Source organism: Hemiscyllium ocellatum, chromosome 1 (genome assembly GCF_020745735.1).
Source record: "Hemiscyllium ocellatum isolate sHemOce1 chromosome 1, sHemOce1.pat.X.cur, whole genome shotgun sequence".
Classification (NCBI taxonomy): domain Eukaryota; kingdom Metazoa; phylum Chordata; class Chondrichthyes; order Orectolobiformes; family Hemiscylliidae; genus Hemiscyllium; species Hemiscyllium ocellatum.
Genome location: NC_083401.1, coordinates 150627050 through 150647857, shown reverse-complemented (window position 1 = coordinate 150647857; position 20808 = coordinate 150627050). Strand labels below are relative to the sequence as shown.

General features: G+C 38.3%; 1 protein-coding gene across 1 annotated transcript in view; it reads right to left on the bottom strand.

Moving 5' to 3' along the window:
- The window catches only part of tll1 (tolloid-like 1), a 379020-nt gene that overhangs the window by 95729 nt on the left and 262483 nt on the right, over positions 1 to 20808 (bottom strand). The window contains exons 15-17 of the mRNA XM_060832796.1: positions 19892 to 20017; positions 18196 to 18356; positions 2876 to 3056 (exon numbers count right to left, since the gene is read on the bottom strand). Of these exons, the coding sequence (XP_060688779.1) occupies positions 2876 to 3056; positions 18196 to 18356; positions 19892 to 20017 (468 nt within the window). The remainder of the gene's footprint in view (positions 1 to 2875; positions 3057 to 18195; positions 18357 to 19891; positions 20018 to 20808) is intronic.

The following is a 20808-nucleotide window of genomic DNA, read 5'->3' as shown; positions in this document are numbered from 1 at the left end:
ACTTAAAAAGCAGAATATTTTCTAAAAAAATTTGAAACTTGCACAAGTTGATGTTCAGAGGGCTTTAGATGTATTTGTACAAAGGATACAAAGTCACCATACAGGTACATCATGTTATTCCAAAAGCAAATGACAAGGTGGCTTTTCTTGCAAAAGGTTTGGGGTGCAAGAATAAGGAATCTTGCTACAATTGTACATAGCTTTGATGAAACAACACGTGGAATACTGAGTATTGTCTAGGTCTCCATATTTAAGGAAAGATACACTTATATTGGAGGCAGTATAGTGAAAATTCATTATATTAGATTGTGAAATGACAGTTGTCTTTATGATCAGAAGCTGGGTAACTCTTTAGTGTTGAGAGCAGCAAGATGCAATTTCGTGGAGCTGCACAAAATTCTGAAGCAGCTGACAGGGTAGATACTGAGATGCTGCTTTCCCTATTGGGTAATCTCGAACACGGGGCACAATCTCAGGACATGGGAATTAGCTCATTAGAGACTGCAGTGAGGAGAAATTTCTTCACTCAAATGGATGTTAGTCATTGAAATTCTCCAGCAGAGGGTTTTGTATGTGCCGCTGTTGAATCATCAGCTGTCACTTGACCCGGATAATGTCTGGGTTGTGAGTTTTTGAACTAGATCTTTGCATCAATGAACAGACTGATGGAATACACAGATATGCACTGGGGGTAAAATGTGCCACAAGATACTGGGATCTGGACTGACAAATTTGCATTTTAGTCTTTCTTTCGTTGTTATTGTCCTGCCTCACAGTGAATCTTTTTGTACTTGAAGCATGATGCCACTTTATGGACAAATTGTCATGGTTGGAAACAAGCTGCTCCTAGTCAATATATAAATGTTCCTGCTCTTTAAAGAGAGCTTCAGAGTGCCTTTGAAGCATTTCATTCATTCTCCTTCGAACACTGACCATCTGAGAGTTGAGAGAACAGGACTGGAGAGAGCAGATGCTTTTTAGCCATCTGACAACATACAGACCAATGTAATTGGTTCAACAGCTGTTTTGTTTGAATGCTTGTGAAGCCAGTTTCAAGAAGGATACTAGCATTTTGTTTGATAGTTCTCCCATTGAATCTGGAGGGTGTGGCAAAGGCATTACTGATGGAATTTCTCTAGCTCTCTTATGTGTTACTGACACGCAGTCAAGGTCTTATTGCAGTACAGAGGAGTGATGGTAACAACTGCTCTGTACACTAGATGTCAGATTTTCATCAGAACAGACAGCACTACTGAAAAAGCCAGACACCAGGAATCTCAAGTTCTGGTCCCAAAGCTGGTATTCCTCATTTCTGCAGGAAAAAGTTTAGGGGCTGAACATAATTTGCAAATGCGTGGTCCCTGAAGGCAATTGGCCTTTTAGATGATCAGTTACCTCCAAATGAATTAATTTTTGGAGTTCCTGGATTGTGGAATCTAGAAGTTAGACCGGGTAACTGCAGTTCTGTTCTCAGCGCATTGTTTTTGAATAGCAAAGATACCCTTTTAGTGAGATAAAGTGCCCCCTGCTTTGGATCTGATCCTTGGATACATTTGGTGATAATGGAGATTTTTATTAGGAGGCATGGAGAAGTCAGGGATTCAAAACTAGTTTGGCTCGAGGAACTGGAGTTTGAGAATGACCAGCCAGATCAAAAAGAGTCAGCAAAGTAGTAAATTAAAGTAGTTTTGCTGTTGAAACAAAACTTCAGAATCTGTATTGTTAAGAATGCAAATCCAAATTTGTGGTAAGCAGATCGATTGTGCAATACATTAATAAAAGATGGAAGCAAAGATCATGCAAGAAATCACAAATAAAAGTCAGAAAGTTATAAGCAAAACAAACTTAAAATCCAGAATAGCCTCAAAGATTCCCCATGTCCACCATTACAGCTTTGTCGAAAACCTGGCAGAAAGCAGCTCCAAGGAAATATTTGTTTATAGAGAAGCAGGGGGTGAAAAAGCCGAAAGCAGATTCAAGATATTTATAAAATGAAAATGAGTTAGATTCATATTTAGGAATTTTGTTTTGATAAAAGCTAATTTATTAGGAAATAAAGCTCAAAAGAGATTGTTTATGAATTTGTATTCCTGGAATGGGAATTCATTAATGGTCCCCCCACCATCCTCTTGATTTCTCCATAATGTTTCACAGCAGGTTTTCTTTGTAAGCATACCTCATAGACCCCAGAAATAACTGAGTCTTAATGGGACACAAACCAGAAATAATACATTGTAGTAATTCATACATTTGAAATACCACATTTAAGTATACCACAACAGAAACAAAAAGAGCACTTGAAATAACTATCCTTGTTGTGAGAAGGTTTCATTGTGCAACGTATTATTGGTGTCAGAGAGGGAGAGAAACCTGCTCCTAGGTTTCTGCAAACATTGCTTAAAAATGCGTACAATGATAGAAAAAGACCTTCCTTTTGTTGGCTGTTTCTTTCAGATCTTCACGGTGAGCTGTGATAGATTATCTACCACTGTTTCAAGAAAAGTACATTGAAGCAGCAAAGTACTGAGTTACTATTTTGTCTGCTTAAAACACAAATCAATGTTTTGGAACTTCTCTATTATCTATTAGAAAATATTTTCATCTAAAGCTACGGTAATGAGGCTACAAGTTAGTGCATTATTCTTCTATGAACATCAACATACAATTAATTGGGATGGTGGAATTCCTCTCATCACTCTTCTCAATTTACGCTCAAACACAATTAGAATGCCATAAACCACTGTAACCAAATTTCAGGCTTGAGATTATGAGTTAGTCATTAGCCTGGCAGCTTGCATTATCACTTGAACATCTTGATTGCAAATGTGCGACTCAACAATATTTTGCAGAGACACTCACTGTCTAATTAACATACCTGAAAAGAAATGGGCCTTGAATCCTTTCTTTGAAACAGTGTTGTCAGATTTGAATTCAACTCTCATATTGTTGTATTGAGATGTTATAACTTCAGGCACTTCAGTACCACAAAACTTCCCGTGAAGCTTGGAATCAGATGAAAGGCCACTGCGAATCTCAACAAAATCATATTTGCATATCTGGTGAAAGCCAAACAGATAACTTCAATTACATGAGTCATACATGTGAATATCTCCAAGTCTGCTTTGCATCATTGCTGCTTTAAATATGTTCAACATTGCTTTGGCATGTTGATCAAGTGTGGAAAACTAAAGAATACATTTGAGAGATCTTTTGATGTGATTTATCTCGTGCAATTGGTAACTCACGAGAAAGGTGGTAACAGCCACAAGTGGAACATGAATCTTTTCTCACAGAAATTTTTAACATGTACTTCATCAAAAAATTGCATTTAATATTAATCAATCAAGGAACAAGATTACGTTTATCAGATGAAACAGACAAAAAATTGGCTTAAATGGATGATGCTAATTACATACATCAGAGAGATAGGCCATCTGGCTTAAGCAGTTCATGTCCATTTGGACACTGTCATCTGCCAGAAGCATTTCACCTCATGATCATGACTGTAGCACAGATTCAAGTGTCTGCTTTGTTGGCTGTCTGACTCTTTACATATGCCTCTGTGGTCAGGAAGAGAGGCTGGTAAGGGTGGGGCTAATATCATGTCGTACAGCAACTTGCTGTCTCTAAAAACGTCTGTCCCTCCAAAAGGAATGTTGCACTGTATATTATGGCTGCAAGTAAAGACGTGGAAAATTGAACACTATGGCAAGGAGTGTGTTCTGGTCCAAAGGATGTGATTTGGTGAAAGTGCAAAGTCATGGTTCTCCTACTTCATGACTTTACAGAAGGCAGGGAGTTTCTCAAGACAATCTACAGAAGACAGTGACAGAAGATAGTCACGGAAGTCAATTCCTGTCATCCTGTCAGCAATGCCACAATAAATTCTAATGATCTCAAGTGGGATGACACCTTCGTATAATATTTCCTTCCCACCACACCACAAACCTCTCAAAATGTTCAATCAACACACTCCCATCAATCTCGCAGCTACAGCAGTTCAAGATGGCAATTCATCACCACCTTCTCAAGGGCAATTTGGGACGGACAACCCATGATAAAATATTTTAAAAACATTCTGCCTTTCAGGACTCATGGCAAACATCCAGATATTCCATCTAACTGTCACATGTTAACCAGTCACACAACCCTCAGACCAACTTCCACAATTTCTACATACCTCTTGTTATTCAACTATAGCTGCCACAGCACCACATCTCACTGAAAGTTTGTCCACTTTCTTGGAGGTCAGGACAACACAATACAAACAGAGAAGAGCTGGTAGAAATACAAGAATACCTGCATCTCCTGAATCCTCTGGAGGAAACAGATTTCCATGTCATGGGATTGACGCCATTGCAGACAGTATTAGAGAGATTAAATTTCCACTCTGTGTCTTTTTCTGATTTTATTCCAATGCAACAGAGGGCAGTTTAGACTTTATGTTGTTTGTAGGGTGGAAACTGAATACTTGTACCATATATGCTTTATGCTAACCTCAACTACCATACTCAGAATAAAAGAAACCAATAAACTGCAGATACTGGAAATCAAAAACAAAATTTGAAAGTGCAGGAAAAAAACTAAAAAAAAATCTGGCAACATCTGTGGAGAGAAAGCAGAGCCAACGTTTTGGGTCCAGGAACCATTCATCAGCATGGTTCATCAGTTCTGAAGAAGGGTCCAAAACGTTGACTCTGCTTTCTCTCCACAGATGCAATCAGACCTAGTAAGATTTTTCAGGCTTTTATGATTTTGTACCACACTTAGATATTACTTCTTTGTATCTCTGGGCTATGAGTATGTACACAATGTTATTAGACACTACCAGTCTTCCTAAATAATTATTTTCTGAATTTAAGACTCTGTAGCTCATCCTCATGTCTCTCTCGCTTTTCAATATTGCGACACTCCATATCCATTTATACATTACAAGATATTGAATACAGCTCTCTAGTGTACTGTTTGAGACATGCTTCTTTGTAATTTTTCTTTTCTCTACTGATTTTTTTTAAACACCCTGCTATCAGAGTAATATCATCGGTTATATCATCTTTTGCACCCAGATTTTTCTCTTTCTTGATTTAATCACAGCAACTTTATTATCAAATCATAGAATCACTACAGTGTGGAAGCAGGCCATTCAGCCCACTGAGTCCACACCAACCCTCCAAGAAGCATCCCACTCAGACTCAACCTCGATCCTATCTGTATAACGCTGGTAATCCACCTAGCCTGCAGATCCCTGAACAGTGTGGCAAACTTAGCATGGTAAATCCACCTAATATGCACTTTTTTGGATTGTGGGAGAAAGCTGGAGCACCCGGAGTAAACCCATGAAGGGGATGAATGTGCAAACTCCACACACACAGTTGCGCGGGGGTGGAATTGAATCTAGGTCCCTAATGCTGTGAGGCTGCAGTGCTAACCACTGAGCCACCATGCCACCCAACATCTTTGTTATCACCACCCTCCACCCAACTGCTCCCACACTCCAAAGCTCTCAGGCCTGGAATTCTAATTAGACATCTTTATCCAGGTCACCTGATGTGCACATGAGGGTGATAGTTCTCAACCATTCCTGAAAGTTTTGTACAATTCTGTTCAGTTTTCAATGCAGAATGGACATCTCTTTTCGATAATCATTTTGGCCTCACTTCTTGGCTTAAGTAAGATCAACTTACCTTCTAATGATACATGATCTCATTTGATCTGTTCTCTCTTGACTGTTACTCTGATTTTCTGTCTTTTCTAACATAGCTTCAGTGTGCTTTTGACACGTATCTAATATTATTCTACTTTTGGTTATGGAGTTTCTCCAATTCATAGCCTTTCATGACCGCAAGATGATGATATTTGGCTTGAGAATATATTTTAATAGCAATATGTATGCTTCCAGTTCCCCATTTTGATGGTGTTACTGTAAAGCTGAGCAATGCCAATTGCTGACATGGAGACACTACTACTTCCTAGTATGCTAGTGTAATGTGATTCTGTAGTGCTAAAACTGCTCCTTCCAGAGTTTGCATTTTTGATCATGTTATGAGTCAACTACAACTTCAAATGGTTGTGGCAATAATACCTCCACTGTAGTTGCCAAACTTAATCAAATACTCTGTCCCAGTGACCTGGGTGACTATCTGGAGTTGTTCCTTTTTTGACTGGTATTCTAATTAAGTATGCTTGCTCTTTAAACTTTTCCTGATTTGTTGATTTGACTTCAAATTGATTCTACTCCATGCCACCCACCCTAGAACTTTTCTGCCTTGCTGCCTTAATGTTCAAAGTGTTCTGAGTTGTTCTCTGGTCTTTTGTATGTAAAGTCTTTTCAGCTTCTGTCATGGCTTTTGAAGTGTTTCCACTTCATTGCTGCACCTCTTGAACTGAGATGCGACTTCAGATTCCGGCCCAAGAATGTTTCCCTTACTGCCACCATATTTTATTCCATGCTTTATGCAACCCTAACTATTAATATAGTTAGACACATCTCCTTGGTATCTCTGAATTGTGGGTGGCTATGCACATACTGGCTTTACTAGGCTACCCCTCTTCTATATCCTAATTCCTTGTTACACGAGAGTGAGGTTATCTTACTCTCTTCAGCAGTGTAACACACTTTCTTTACACCTATAAATTAGAGTTACTGAATACAGCTCTCCACTGTAGGATTTAAGATCTCTCTTTTGACAGGTTGCTTCTCACTAGTCTGGTCTCTCCTCCTCACTTCTCTGCTGGTTCAGAGCAACATCATCCATTACAGTTTCAAGATTTGCACATCCTACAATAAATACTTACTATAAGCATATGATAAAGGAAACATTTTCAACTTATATATACAGATATATAGTATTTCAGAGGATCTGATATAATTTAAAATGATCTGAAACAAATAGCCTTGACTTTACCTTTTTTGGCACATCAAAAGTGGATTGCTCTGGCACAAATTAGAACTGACTGGCAGCAATATTACAAAACTGAATTCTTACATCTGCTTTTACTTTAATTTGATTATTTATCTGATGTGCTACAAATGTTACCTGACTTTGTAAGCAGTTTATTTGTTTGCATACTTTTTGTGATCAACATATTTTTCTTTACAAATATTGTATCATACAAAATAACATTTGATTTTTGTGAAGCTCAGTCGAACAAAGGCGTAATTTTCTGTAAGTAAATGTTCTTTTGGTTTAATTTTAATATCTATTATAAATTGTCCCATCTATTAAAGAGAACCAGCTCATTCTGAAGTGTAATGTGCTTTCATGCACACTGGTAAAACTCTTGAAAAGTTTAGAAAGTTGCTTTGTGATTTTAATGTTCATACATGGGAGGAAAGATTATAACCACAAAACTTGACTCCTCAGTACCCGGTTTCCAAGAGTGCTGTTCTGATGCACAGGCACACACATACTCTGATGTCACGATAACGACGGCTTTTACATACATGCAGAGAGAATCTAACAAGATCCACAACGATCAGTGCTGGGTCCATGACTTTTCACCATTTCTATAAATGATTTGAATGTGAGCATAAGAGGTATAGTTAGTAAGTTTACAGATGACACCAAAATTGGAGGTGTAGTGGACAGCGAAGAAGGTTACCTCCGATTACAACAGGATCTTGATCAGATGGGCCAATGGGCTGAGAGGTTGCAGATGGAGTTTACTTTTGATAAATGCAAGGGAAAGCAAATCTTAGCAGGAGTTATACACTTAATGGTAAGGTCCTGGGGAGTGTTGCTGAACAAAGAGACCTTGGAGTGCAGGTTCATAGTTCCTTGAAAGTAGAATTGCAGGTAGATAGGATAGTGAAGGTGATGTTTGGTATGAATCCCTTTATTGGTCAGAGTATTGAGTACAGGAGTTGGGATGTCATGTTGCGGCCATACAGGACATTGTTTAGGGCACTTTTGGAATATTCGTGCAATTCTGGTCTCCTTCCGACTGGAAAGATGTTGTGAAACTTGAAAGGGTTCAGAAAAGATTTACAATGATGTTGCCAGGGTTGGAGGATTTGAGCTATAGGGAGAGGTTGAATAGGCTGGGGCTGATTTCCCTGGAGCGCCCGAGGCTGAGGAAAAACCTTGTAAAGGATTATAAAATCATGAGGAGCATGGATAGGATAAATAGACAAAGTCTTTTCCCTGGGGTGGGGAGTCCAGAACTAGAGGACATAAGTTCAGGGTGAGAGGGGAAAGATATAAAAGAGACCTAAGGGGCAACCTTTTCACGCAGAGGGTGGTATGTGTATGGAATGCGCTGCCAGAGGAAGTGGTGGAGACGAGTACAACTGCAACATTTAAAATGCATCCGGATGAGTATATGAATAGGAAGGGTTTGGAGGGATATGGGCCGGGTGCTGGCAGGTGGGACTAGATTGGGTTGGGATATCTGGTCAGCATGAACAATTTGGATCAAAGGGTCTGTTTCAATGCTGTACATTTCTATGACTCGAAGAGTGTGAACATTGTATCGATCATGATACAAACAGTGTGCAAAGTGGGTTTGATGTTAGTGCTACCATGCCTCAACTTACACCCTCTCTTAACCTTATACAGCTCAACACAAATTCAACAAAAAGAAGGATCTTATCAGTATGATTTAAAGTGATCCTTAAATAATTAGAGGTTAGTTGTTGATTAGTTTTGATGAGCTGCTGTTTTGATCATAGATCAGTCTGGTACTTCCTAGTTGTTTAAAGTTCTTGTTTGTGTTTCACCGAACTACTGCCATTAGCCTGACGCAGCTCATTAGAACCTACTGAAGGCTAGAAAGCAAGTGGGTGAGGTTCCTGCCTACAATCCTGAGGTCTCCATCAGAGCAGTCTGATACTGTAAGCAGCATTAATTACTTGAAGACAATATTTCTGACCCTATCTCAAGAGGAGATCCCACCTCAGAAAGCTGTCTGCCTGTTGGATGTCTGGCAGCTTTGATGTTGCAGCAGCACCAGTTCAGAGGGGTGACAAATACTCGGACTACAGGCACCCCCACCCACACCATGAAGCCCAATTAAGTTGAGGGTTGGGGGCCCTCAGCAAGGAGGGTCTGATACGACTAGGAAAGCGACTGTCATGGAATGCCTTGCAGTGACAATGCATCTCTCCTTCAGAGGCACATGCGTAATTTTCCTGGTCTCTGAAAATATTGTGCCTGTTGGTCAGATTTACAGTCACATGTTCCTCATGCTGGCAACACCATAAATATTTCAACAAGCAAGCAACATGTGGTTGAAAGCAACCCAAACATCACAATACCCATGCGTGCTTTTGAGGCCTATCTAATTCCATAGCTTTCATTTTTAGTGTAATCAGGCATGTGCTGATGCTGGTAAGAGTAATGTTTACTGATCAAAGTATGGCACCATAGCAGTATTTGCTATTTTGTGAAATTAAATATTTTTAGTCAAGAGGTGCAATGATTAATGGGCATCATGTGTTTCAATAAGAAAATTTGTTTAAAGAGAAAGGAAACAGACCTATCTAATCTAAGATTTGAAATAAATGCATACAGGAATGCAATCCATCCTTTCTTTTAGTCAGATATCAATCATTGCACCATCCCTGCATGATCTCAATTCTTGCATAATTCCAGATATAAAATAACAGGGAGATGAATGATAAAGTGGTAAATAAATAACACAGGCATCTCCTTAAAATCTTTGTGGGCATGATAAAGTAAAAACAGATGTGGATAACAAGGTGGCATTAATAGCTGTCAAGTGGCTTGAAAAATGATGATCATTTCCTTGGTATAACATACCATACAAATTTAAGTGCCTTGCATATGTATATAATTATTTCCTTTGTCTGATGTGTTCTGACTCTGCCAGTTATTTTCTGATGCTGGTGTTGGACTGGGGTGTACAAAGTTAAAAATCACACAACACCAGGTTATAGTTCAACAGGTTTAATTGGAAGCACACTAGCTTTCGGAGCGACGCTCGTTCATCAGGTGATAGTGGAGGGCTCAATCCTAACACAGAATTTATAGCAAAAATTTGCAGTGTGATGTAACTGAAATTATACATTGAAAAATTGATTGTCTGTTAAGCCTTTCATCTGTTAGAATACAGTGATAGTTTCACTTCTTTCATGTGTAAATCACAAAACCTTTTTTTTAAAAAAAAGTTGCATTCTCGGGTTAGCTGTTAACAATGGTGATAGCTAGACAATATGTTGAAGGTGTTGGCCCCCTGTGTTCTCTGTCTATGCCATGATATTTAGATTGATTCTAATTTAAAAAGTGAGATAACGGAGTTTTACATAAATTCATGCAGCTTTTGAGCTCAGAGTTCTACACGGATGCATGCAGTTATTTCCTGTACAGATTTTATGTTAAAATTGTTAAACCTTTATTTCAATTTTCTCTTTCCCCAGTGATCAAACTTTGTCATTCAACTTTCTAACTGGTTATTTTTTGATCCTTTACTATTCCTGCTATTCAACAATTATACTGCATGAAATAGTTTCCCTCCAAGTTTCTCTCCTATCATCTTTGAGCAAAAAACAGTTTAACATGTAACCACAGTGACAATTCCCCATCGTTCCACAATAATTTCATAAAATTAACAAAAATAGTTTATGACAATAATACAACCATAAACTTGGTTCCAACGCTTCTTTTCTCGCTTTCAGAAGTGACACATGCACCTCAATCAATGTGCTACAATCAACAATCCTTGTTGATTCAACTGTTTCATGTCCTTGAGTCTTTCTTTATCTGGCTCACTTCTTATCACCAGTTTCCCCAACAAACAGCATAAATGCCGGGTGAATTATTTGCAGCAGTGAACAAAAGAAGATAATCATAAAAAAGTAGAATTAGAAGTGAAAGAATCAAGCAAAGAAAAGAAAGTGGCACGCACAGAACTTTGAAAGTGCAGACACAGGAAAGAAAACAACCAGTAACATTGGTGGACACAAAGAGATTGGCATTGAGATTGCGAGGGAGAGAGAGAGAGATTGAGATTGAGAGAGTCTATTGACAGCTGACAGCAGAAAGAAAGAGAACTTTCTTTGGGAAATGGAGCAAACAAGGACAACTCCCCTCCCCTTCCCAGTATAAATTGTCAATGTTTCTCATATTAGAAGGTTGCATTTTGAAATAATCTTTGAAGGGTTTGTTGTGGACATTGATACCCCATTGATACAAAAACACACAAGGCCTGATAAATGGTAGGTTGGGAGAATGAACCTATTTAGAGGGAGACAGTAGGAGGAAGAGTTATGGTTAAGTCGTTGAAATGAGGAAAAAAGATTTCAATGCTTCATTTGTGGAGTGCAGAGGAATCAAACCACAACTTGAAGGGAAAGAGAGAAATTATGCGTATGTGTTTATTGGGTCTAAAACAATAAATCCTATACTTGCCACTGGCAAGAACAGTTGAGGCAAACTGGCTACTCTTACTGGCTACTGTCGTCAGATAAGATGTGGTAGTGTGTTTTTTTTCACCTCTCAGTTAACCACAGCAAACATTTTAAAAGAATGCATTTGTCTTTCTAATGAGTATCTACCTACTATGACTTTGACTGCAAAAGACATCTGGACAAGTTTTTTTGTAAATTTAAGGAAAACAAAATAACACTCTATAGATTAGCAATAATACAAAAATATTCCAAACCAGATATGCATCCAAGAGATTCTCACAATATTCAAACAGAAGGAAAGAATGAAGGTAAAGTAAAATATGAAATACATACAAAAGAAAGTCAATCATAGACAGATCCCAGGTTGATACATTCAATGGTTTCAGGCCTTGTTCAGTGATTTTTCCAGATTCTAAGTAGAGACAATTTATAGTCTTGATAGACAACTGGACTTTTTCTCTGGGGTAAACTGTTGTTTGGTTGATAAAGGTTATGCAAACGTTCAGCCATTTCAGAGCTGTTATTGAGGTCATTTAAAAATACTGTCGTCAGTCTTTTTAGAACATATCCTGTGATTCAATACATCATAAATAAAGTCATAATTTATATAATCTATTGATTTATAACACCTCTCCACCAGGGTGAATGAAATGTTGCAGGCATTTCCCAAAATTCTTTTTTTCAGAAAAAAAAGAGGTCGATACACATACATTTGCAAACACATTCACAAGTACGTCAGACACAATGTCTGCATTCTGTTGTCTGAAATCAGCCTCCCTCTGTCCATAGTTTTTAGAATGATTTTGCGCCAATTCAACCCTACAAAGATGCCCACAATCACATTACTATTTTCCTGTAATTTTCATGTGAAATTATTCTCATAGCAGGTTCTATTAACACAGCCTTGAATTGTATGCTTTGGACTTCTCCACAAATGTAATAGGCTCTAATCCATATTGATTAAGGTTTCTCTATCTCTGGTGCTTACATATATTTGGAAGTGTTTGAGGGTCAGTAACACTCCTAGAGTTCTATTCTCTACAATGCAATGAGACATCAGCAGAGTTTATAATGATCATTCCACAGCTGCATGATTATGTAGAGCGACAGGAAAAAGGACCAAACACTGCACCAGGGACTTGAGAGATTGTGCATATCTACTAAGCTATTAATGAACAACTGTAATAGAAAATACCATGGTCTCAAAAACAGGTACTTGGGGGCCTAATTATAGTTATACTCCATAAATGTGGCAAAACCTACAAGAGAGTGAGTGTCTTTTCCGTGTCTGTCCAGTTTCTTTGAGAAATGTCCAATTGGTCTTTCAATGCTTGATTCGTTATCTTGGAGTAGAACTGTACATACCCTTCTGTCACAGGATTTAATTGCCACTTTAAAGAGTTTGTTAAAGTTTGGAGCTGCCTGTCCCAGTTCATTGTTTAGTATGGCTTTCCACTTCTCAAAAGCTGTTTGACACCTTTCTGACCTACTTTTGCCTATTAGCAATTCTATTAGCAGGACAGCTAAAGTTTCCAAGATCGCAAAGACTTGCTTACTGTATGTGCCTACTTGTTACAAACGCAACAGTACAAACATATTCTCATTAATATCACAGGAGTCTACAGTCACCTGTTCTATGACAAATTAGGTCATTGTTCTGGAAAGTGTCTCTGACATTTTTATTCAGAAAAAATAAAACTTTTCACAGAAGTAACTAACACACATCTGCTTTTATTTTAAAAGCCAAACTCCAAATCATGTTGTTATATAAAAAAAGTCTTTCATTCACTTCAGAAAAAGATTCTTTGCCAAGTGACTGCAATTACATGCAGTCATTACAATATGAGCATGGTGGCCAATGGACACCCAGTAGATGTGGTGTACCTGGATTTCCAAAAGGCCTTTGACAAAGTGCTGCACAAGAGGCTGCTGCATAAGATAAAGATGCATGGCGTTAGCATGGGGAGAGGATTGGTTGACTAACAGTAAGCAAAGAGTGGGGATACATGAGTGCCATTCCAGTTGATAATCAGTAACTAGTGGTGTGCCTCAGGGATCACAATTATTCACAATTTACTTAGATGATTTGCAGTTGATGATCATGTGTAGTGTGTCAAAATTTGCAGATGACACGAAGATTAGTGGCAGAGCAAAGTGTGCAGAGGTCTATGTTCCTCTGCAAAGTTTAAGTGAGTGGGCAAAGGTCTGGCAGATGGAATACAATGTTAATAAATGTGAAGTCATCCATTTTGGTTGGAGTAACAATAAAAGGGACTATTACTTGAATGGTAAAAAATTGCAGCATGCTACAATGCAGAGGACTTGGGTGTCCTTGTGCATGAATCACAAAAGGTTGGTCTGCAGGTACAACTGACAATTAGGAAAACAAATGGAATTTTGTCATTCATTGCTAATGGGATTGAGTTTAAAAACAGGGGGATTGTGTTGCAGCTGTACAGGATGCTGGTGAGGCCACCCTGGAATACTGTGTGCAGGTTTGGTCTCCTTACTTGAGAAAGGATGTACTGGCGCAGGAAGGGATGCAGAGGAAGTTCACTTGGTTGAGTCCGCCGTTGAGGGGGGTTGGCTTACAAGGAGAGAGGCCACGAAAAGACGAGCTATGATCTTATTGAATGGTGGAGCAGGCTTGAAGGGCCAGATGGCCTACTCTTGCTCCTAGTTCTTATATTCTTATGGTCTTATGCTATCAAGAAGTCTATCATTGTTTTTAATAGAGTCCATTGATATCCAGAATTATTTCCCTAAACTCCTGCAAGTTGTTACTTCCCTCCTGATATTCAAAAGCCTACTGAAAATACACCAAGTCACCTCTTCTGAATCTTCTACCAACTCATGCTATCTTTTCATGTGCCTTGGGATTTTTTTTGAATAATAACAGCACTATATAAATTAAACTTTTTCCTGTTTTTGGTTCTATCAGATCTCACAGTAGGGAAATAAACAATTTTGTGTTTCGACAATTTGTAACAGATGTAGTCAGCCTCACTAGTTTGGATGTTCAAGTGTTTTGAAGTTAAGTATCATTTATTTCTAGTCCAATCAATAGTAGAGTGACTTTATTGTGAAAATTCATTACAATTCATTTGGAGAATAATTTTCTTCTGTTAATTATGGTAGAGGTCTTTGATTTGAAGCTTAATGGCCATTCATTGCTGAGTATTACATGCTTCCCTTGAATACGTAATTAGTGAAGATCCAAGAATATTCTTCTGATATAAGATTTGAAAGAATCACGTAAGATGTGGATATTTAATGTAATTCTATTGGTTACATATTTATATTAAGTAGTTATTAAATTATATTATGAATCTTCTGAAGTTTTTCTTGTAATAGAGTCAACTTCATTGATTTAACAAATGTTTACATTTCAAATATTTTACGTAAAGATTGTTGGAAACAAAAGTAGTAACACAGAAGATGGAAATAGACCAACCCTGATTATAGAGAGTCTTCAAGATCCTAAAAGACAATGCTTACAATAACATAAAAGCAAAATAGTGCCATTCTGGAAAAGGAAATAAAAATAATAAAGTAATGAATTATTAAGTTTAATAGTATCAAAGGAAAGAGAAACAGAGTTAGCTTCTGAAGTTCAACATGACTTTCTTTCACAACTGAAGGAGGATAGAAGTGTTATGGGGTTTGTGATGAAAAGTGATGAAGAGGAAGATAAACAAATGGAAGGTCTGAGATTGATGTTCAAGTCTTAGTGGACAATGCAAGGCAAACGTGGGAGAGTCTAGGACCAGAGGGTATAATCATGGTGTAAGGGGTCATACACCATGGAATGTCTTCTCTCAGAGGGTAATGAATCTGTAGAATTCTTCACCACAAAGGCCAATAGAAACATTGTCGTTAAGTGTATACAAAGCAAAGACTGAAAGAATTCTAATTATCTTGGGAATCAAGGGTGATTGGACAAAGGCAGGAAAGGGAGGTTGAGGATTGTCAGATCTCATTTAATGACAGATCATACTCAATGGACTGAATAAACTCCTGCTGCTTCTACATCTGATGTTTTTATATATAGAGTAGGAGGCAAGAGAGATTAAATGACACAAATGTGATAGAACATAGAACAAAACAGCACAGAACAGGCCCTTCGGCCCACGATGTTGTGCTGAACATTTGTCCTAACGTAAGCACCTATCCATGTACCTATCCAATTGCCACGTAAAGGTCACCAATGATTCTGACTCTGCCACTCCCACAGGCAGCGCATTCCATGCCCCCACCACTCTCTGGGTAAAGAACCTACCCCTGACATCCCCCCTATACCTTCCACCCTTCACCTTAAATTTATGTCCCCTTGTAACACTCTGTTGTACCCGAGGAAAGAGTCTCTAACTGTCTACTCTACCTTTTCCCCTGATCATCTTATAAACCTCTATCAAGTCACCCCTCATCCTTCACCGTTCCAATGAGAAAAGGCCTAGCACTCTCAACCTTTCCTCGTATAGCCTATTCTCCATTCCAGGCAACATCCTGGTAAATCTCCTCTGCAACCTCTCCAAAGCTTCCACATCTTTCCTAAAGTGAGGCGACCAGAACTGCACACAGTATTCCAAACGTGGCCTTACCAAGGTCCTGTACAGCTGCAACATCACCTCACAACTCTTGAGTTCAATCCCTCTGCTAATGAACACTAATACACCATAGGCCTTCTTAAAAGCTCTATCCACCAGAGTGGCAACTTTCAAAGAGCTATGAACATAGACCCCAAGATCCCTCTGCTCCTCCACCTTACTAAGAACCCTACCATTAACCCTGTATTCCACATTCTTATTTGTCCTTCCAAAATGGACAACCTCACATTTGACAGGGTTAAATTCCATCTGCCACTCCTCAGGCCAGCTCTGCATCATATCGAAGTCCCTTTGCAGCTGACAACAGCCCTCCTCACTATCCACAACTCCACCAATCTTCATATTGTCTGCAAATTTACTGACCCACCCTTCGACTCCCTCTTCCAATGTCATTAATAAAAATTACAAATAGCAGAGGACCCCGAACTGATCCCTGCAGAACAAAGGCAAAGAATGTGGTAATGGTTGTAACAAAGAATCAAAGCATCTGTTCAGAATGATTGTAAATGACTAAATGCCAGAATACATGACAGTTCTGTCCAAACGTTAAAAAAAAATCAAACTGGCATAAGACATATTTTGGTGTATTCACCACCGGAAACTTTCACTCCTTCCACCATTGGTGCACAATGGCAACAGTGTGCATTACCTGCAAGTTGCAATGCAGCAACACACCAAGGCTCCTTTGACAGTACTTTCCAATCCCATAACCACAAGCACCCAGATGGACAAGCATAGAACACAATTTGGAACACAAATGCCTCCAAGTTCCATTCCAAGCCACAGACCAACCTGACTTTCAAATATTTTGTTCTTCCTTCACTGTCATTAGGTCAAAATATTGGACCTTTCTTCCAAACTGCACTGAGTGTGCAGCTGTACAATATGGACCACGATGATTTGACAAGACAGTTCACCACCGCTACCACTTTTTCCAAGGACAATTAGTGATGAACAATAAATGCTGACCTAGACAGTAAAACCCACATCCCATAAATGAATAGATAAAAAGAAAGCAACTCAAATTCTACAATGAAATGCATTATGTAGCTAACACTTCTTTTTTAACTAGTGTTTTATTCATAATCAGTGTGCTCAATAACCCTAACGCCATTGCAAAACATACTTGCGCCTATATTGCAAATGAATTATTCAGTATATCTACAGAACACATCAAAAATTGATCATCACAGTGAATTATGATTTGACAATCCCAGCAGGGGGACTCACTGGGGATATAAAAATTGAACCTTTTTAAAAGGCTTGCCAGGCCGACTTAACTTCTACAGTGTGACAATAACTTACATTGGAAGTGGGTGGGGACTCATTGGCTGATACAAGTTGCTGCTAAGTTGGCGTAGGGCTAGAAGGGACATGAAAGTGGGTGAGCCCTTGGACTGGCAAGTGCTAGCATGGAGGCGCATGTGCAGAATAGAAGTTGAGGGCATGTGTGGGATGTGAATTGAAGGACCCAATGTTTAAGGATGAATTGGGAAGACCCTCCAGAGAACCACAACAGAGCTCATAAATAGTGCCCCTAAGCCTTTTGCAATGCTTATGGCTGTCTCTTGTATTTAAGGTATCCTGCACCCATCACCCCCATCCCATCTGTTATTTGATGCATTTTTTCAAAATGGGTGTGCAGCAAGCACAGAAATTCCCTAACTCTGCACACCTAACTCAGGCTCTAAAATCCAGGTCCAAAGTGCAATTCCTACAAGCAGATGTCAATTATTTTTTTCCCCAGCATTGTTCCTGTTGACCTCACAACAATGTCAAGAGGGAGTTAAGTAACAAGTTACATGGAAATATATTTGATCAGTACCAAATTTCTGATCAAAAGTGAAGGATAAAAACTTAGAACTGAATTTTCCTGAATGCTATTCAAAATATGTATTGGCAGGACTCAGGCACATGTGCTGTTTGTCCCAACTTTCCATATTTTGCTCATTTGCTTGACTTAATATTCCAAATTATCTGAGTCCAGTTAATACATTTCAGAAACAATGCCATGTGAGACTTGAAGTAAGTAATTGGCCACTATATGTCGCATAGGACACTATCTACTAGATTGAATATGGTAAAATATTATTTTTGTCAAGTTCCATAAGCAAACCCTGCAATTGAACTTAATATATTTAAAATAAAACATTAAATTAATTAGATTTAGCTAAAATTATTAATTTTAATTTTGTGATTTGGTAGCATAAAAATACTCACATCATTGCCTTCTAATTCAAAAAATTCAAACTGCATAGAGATTCTGTATTGGGTAGGAGCCACAACTTGCCAAACACAGTTTTTATTCGGAGGGTATTCTTTAGGCCAGCCTGGTGTGGTGATTGTTCCATTTAGTTTTGACAACAGCCCTCCACACGCAGCTAAAATTAAAATGGTCAGATTTACGTTATGAACGGGAGATCCTAAGTGACATAATTAGCATATATATATATACAACCTGTTCAAAACATCAAATATGCATGTAAATAGCAGCCTAGTACATCATTAATGATGAAATGGCTAGGCATTCCAAATTATCTTCGACACAAGTCATGATTTCACCTGTGATTTGAACATGGCATTGATTAGCTTAAATGCCTCTGTAGGTACAGAGAGGGACAGAGACTCTAATTTTGGATTTCTGTAGTAAAGAACCAACATAGTGATGATGGGCAAAATGGCCTCCTTCTGTATTGTATATTTCTGAAATAAATGAAATACTTGGGAGGACACCAAGCTACTTATTGTGAGGGGTTCTGATTAAACTCATTGTTACTACTCCAGATGTAATCAGTTACTGCACAAAGTTATTTTAGCATTTGACTGTTTCTGATATAGAAATTGCTAGAAATCACTGGACTACTAATCAGGGGCATAGGCTTAATGCTTGGGGAAATGAGTTTATTCAAATAATTATCCTGGAATAAAGAGCTGGTCGCAATACTGGTGACCATGAGACTATCAGTTGTCATGAAAATTCAACTGCTCAATAAAGTCTTTCAGGAAAGGAAATCTGCAATCCTTACCTGGTCTGGCCTACATGTGATAGACCTACAGCATTATGGTTGACTCTTAAATGCCTTTTGTAATGTTTATTTGGTTTGAGGGCAATTAGGGATGGACAACAAATGCCAGTCTTGCCAAAAAAACTGATATTCCATCAAGAATAAAAATGAAAAATCAAATGTGCTGGATTACTCTCTAATGACTGTTGTTTGAAGTTTAGTGGTCTACGTAGTAATTAGCTGCAATGCCCCAGATGAAATTACACATTAAAACTCTCTCCTCAGGCTCACAAGTGAAGAGTGAGCATTTGGGTAAATCACATTCTGTGGTCCTGTCTTATACATTAACTACCTATTCAGCCAGAGGCATATTGCCTGGCAAAATTTACCCTCTATCTCATCATCAGTCACTGCCTTTAGGATGGTACTGTTTAAGGAGTGATAGCTAGTATTAAAGCAAAACTGGAAAATTGCTAATATATGTAACAAAGAGTCATTAAACTAATTAATCTTGTACATACATGACACTAATAATATAAAGATCAGTTAGTGATTGCGTGATTCTTTTAATGACCTGAACAAAATAATTTGGCTCATAATTTCCCTTATAGTTGCTAGCAATTGTAGTCTAGTATCAGCAGAGGGTAATTAAAAATAAGGGGAGCAGACGTTGTGCTAATTCTTATTCCCTTCTGAACAGGAAGATTCTGCCTCAAATGGTCCAGTGGAAATGAGTTGACTACTTGAGCTAAATTAGATGAACTTGAAATGTAATTATGAACGCAGTGTTCCATCACTGGAGAGTCCTAGCATATCTACTAACTCCGAGCTGAAATTTGCTAGTAGCAGAACAATCACATGCGAACGCTGCATGCCTGCAGTTATTTAGTACTTATATTTGTAGCTTTTACCTTCACAACTTTTCTTGTCTGCTGCAAGTTCATAGCCTGGATCACAGGTACACTTATAACTGCCCAAGGTGTTCACACATTGCTGTTCACAGCCTCCATTGTCATGTCTGGAACATTCATCCTCCTCTGTGGAGATGGTAAAGAAATTTTTAAAACATTATTAATTGCTTACTGTACATCTTTGATGTTTTTGGCAAGCTGCTTATATTTTGTTTTGGAACGGAATTCTCTTTCTGTAAACAATGTCCTTGATAATTTTTTTGGAAACTATAATAATTTCATGCATTTGAGTGAGGAGATGATTGTCTGTAACTTCTATACGCTCTGTCTAAACCAGTGAATGATATGATATAAATATCATATAAACAATCTAAATGCCTGGGCAAGCTATTTGATCGAAGCATAGAATGACAAAGTATAGAAAATGATCATAAAGCTCATCAATATTCCTAAATACTGTCCGACTCACCTGATTTTTCCCCAAAAACCTGTGATTTTTTTTTCCTTTCATGTATTTATCTTATTTGCTTTCGAGATATATTATTGAATCTGCTTTTATCAGCCTTTCAGGCAGTGCATTCCGAAAGAAAAGTATCAGCACTTTGGCTCTTTTGCCAGACAAGCAGGAGATCACAGACAGGGTGTTTGGGGATCAAGGGGGATTAATGGCAGTGGGTGCAGGTAATCACAGAATGTTAGAATTAAGTTTTATTATCATGTGTACTCAAGTACAGAAGTGAAAAGTGTACAATGTCACCATTCCTGGCGCTAGCTCAGCTACAAAATCTAAGGTACAAAGTAGAAAAATAAAGAAACAAAGTTAAAAGTTAAACATTACGGTCCCTCTTAGTATAAAGGAGGAAAATAAAGGAAAAAATTATTAGTTCAACAGTCTTTCTGAAGTGCTTGGTCTCATA